This window comes from Propithecus coquereli, unplaced genomic scaffold, assembly GCF_000956105.1.
Source record: "Propithecus coquereli isolate 6110/MARCELLA unplaced genomic scaffold, Pcoq_1.0 Scaffold113, whole genome shotgun sequence".
Classification (NCBI taxonomy): domain Eukaryota; kingdom Metazoa; phylum Chordata; class Mammalia; order Primates; family Indriidae; genus Propithecus; species Propithecus coquereli.
The window spans coordinates 2160466-2162563 of NW_012135303.1; the positions used below are offsets into that span (position 1 = coordinate 2160466).

At 33.8% G+C, this 2098-nt stretch overlaps 1 protein-coding gene across 1 annotated transcript in view; it reads right to left on the reverse strand.

Moving 5' to 3' along the window:
• Window positions 1-2098, reverse strand: part of CARF (calcium responsive transcription factor) — a 100387-nt gene that overhangs the window by 57572 nt on the left and 40717 nt on the right. The window contains exons 12-13 of the mRNA XM_012655044.1: window positions 1646-1776; window positions 893-1262 (exon numbers count right to left, since the gene is read on the reverse strand). Of these exons, the coding sequence (XP_012510498.1) occupies window positions 893-1262; window positions 1646-1776 (501 nt within the window). The remainder of the gene's footprint in view (window positions 1-892; window positions 1263-1645; window positions 1777-2098) is intronic.

Genomic DNA, 2098 nt, shown 5'->3' on the forward strand with positions numbered 1-2098 from the left:
AGGCTGGTCTCGAACTCCTGACCTTGAGCGATCCACCCGCCTCGGCCTCCCAGAGTGCTAGGATTACAGGCGTGAGCCACCGCGCCCGGCCTGTTTCCAATAAATTTAAAAGACAATCATTCTTTTCTGGAAGAAGAAATTTCAGTTTTCCTTACCCAGAAAAATGATGACTAAGATCGAGGGACAATATTTTATATATTCTAAGAATAACTGCTGTGAAGATTTTTGCTCTTCAAAGTATATTGCAAATCTTTTCCCACATAAGTGTCCAATCCAGAACAATTTGTGTGAAAAGAACAAGTGACAAAGTTAGATAAAATAGGAGTTGACAGAGTTTACTATTATTTTGACTAGTTAGTATTTAATAATAATGTGAAGGTAACAAGCTTTTGTATTAAAATCAAGGGCCCAAGTCTTACTGGTTCCTTTACAACTTCCATAGAATACAACATTTCAGTCTAAAATTCAAAAATCTTCCTTTTAACCTTTATATCTGCCCACTTCATTCCATTTTTGTGTGCATGTGCATACATCAATTTTTCCATTTTAATCTTTGTGCTAAAACAGTTTTCCTTGTTTATTTGCTCCTATCAATTGTTTTCATGCATTCTAAAATGATCTTCCTGATTTCACATCTCTACAAATTTTTCATGGAAAACCAGGTAATTAGGGAATAAATATTTTCAATTTATTGACTAAGTAATTAGAAATAAGGAGAAGAAAAAATTTTTAAAGCTTAAACATTCTTAAACTCATACTAATAAAATTTCTCCCCTCATAATTTTGCTTAATTTATATAATATTATGAACACTGAGTATAAATAATAGTTTTATCTATAGTGTGATAGTCCCATAAAGGTAAAATAAAATCCTAAGTTGATTTTTAACTTACTAAGAGCTCGGTGGTTGTCTATAATCTGTATTGGAATGGTCTGCACATCTCCCAACAGAATCCGATGAACACTTCCTTCCAGATTCCCCGTATCCTCAACATCTCCAACTTCAACTAGCTGATCCATTGCAACTAGATTTTGATCCGGTCCTGGAAGGTTACCCATGGTAGAGGCAGTACTATTGTTTTGGGTTAGGCATGTATCTGTTTGAAGGCTATGACTTTGACTAAGCAGTAGAGAATTATTATTCATTACAGCACTTCCTGTTGAATCCAGAAGTCTTGAAGGACTGGAGGAGGGGTGGTTATTTACTGATATCAGAGCTGGTGATGCATCAGAAGAGGAGAACCTTGGTTGTAACTGCAAACCCTTTTAAACAGAAAACAGTAATATGAAAACGTTTTAATTTACTATGTATGATATTCTCATAAGATATGTTATTTTTTGACACAAAATTAGAACAAATAAAATGAGTATAGTTACTAATAAATATTAGGTAAGGATAGAAACCAGAACCAAGGAAAAAGTAGTACAACTAAATTTATTACATTCATAGTCAACCTCAAACTTTTTCAAAACATACTGTTTGAATTATCTTAAACCAAGAGACAAAGAGGTCAGGAAATTAATAATGAAAACCTATTCAGTGATTATTACATTCTATAACAATTCTCTAAAATCTCTAGAAGAAGAAGATAGATTGAGAAATAAAGAGATGGGTCTCAAATTTGGCTATTTTACTGAATGCTTACCTGTAGCTGTGTAAATATTTTTGGCTGAAATGAGGAAAGTGAGGAGAGCAAGTGGGTTGGCTCATGAGACAAAGAACTTCCTGTCTGATTTGTTCCTGCTTTGGTGGTAACTGATTCTTGTGGTGAATTTCCTAAAGTACATAAAAAATAAACTATTAAAACAAAATAATTGTATGGCTTCTGAGATACTACACTTTATTACAACTTTTTCTAATACAACTGGGTTAGGAAACGAGGTCGAAGTTTTGCAAAGGACTTCAAGAAGTCATCTAGTCCACTATTTCCAGAAACTGGCAGATCATGAGAATCTCTAAGGGAACTTTAAAAGATATATAGATTCCTAGGTTCAATCTCCATTAATTTTAATGCAATAGATCTAGGATGGGATCTAGGAATACTGTCATCCCTTCATATCCATAGAAGATTGGTTCCAAGACCTTGCTCAGATTACCA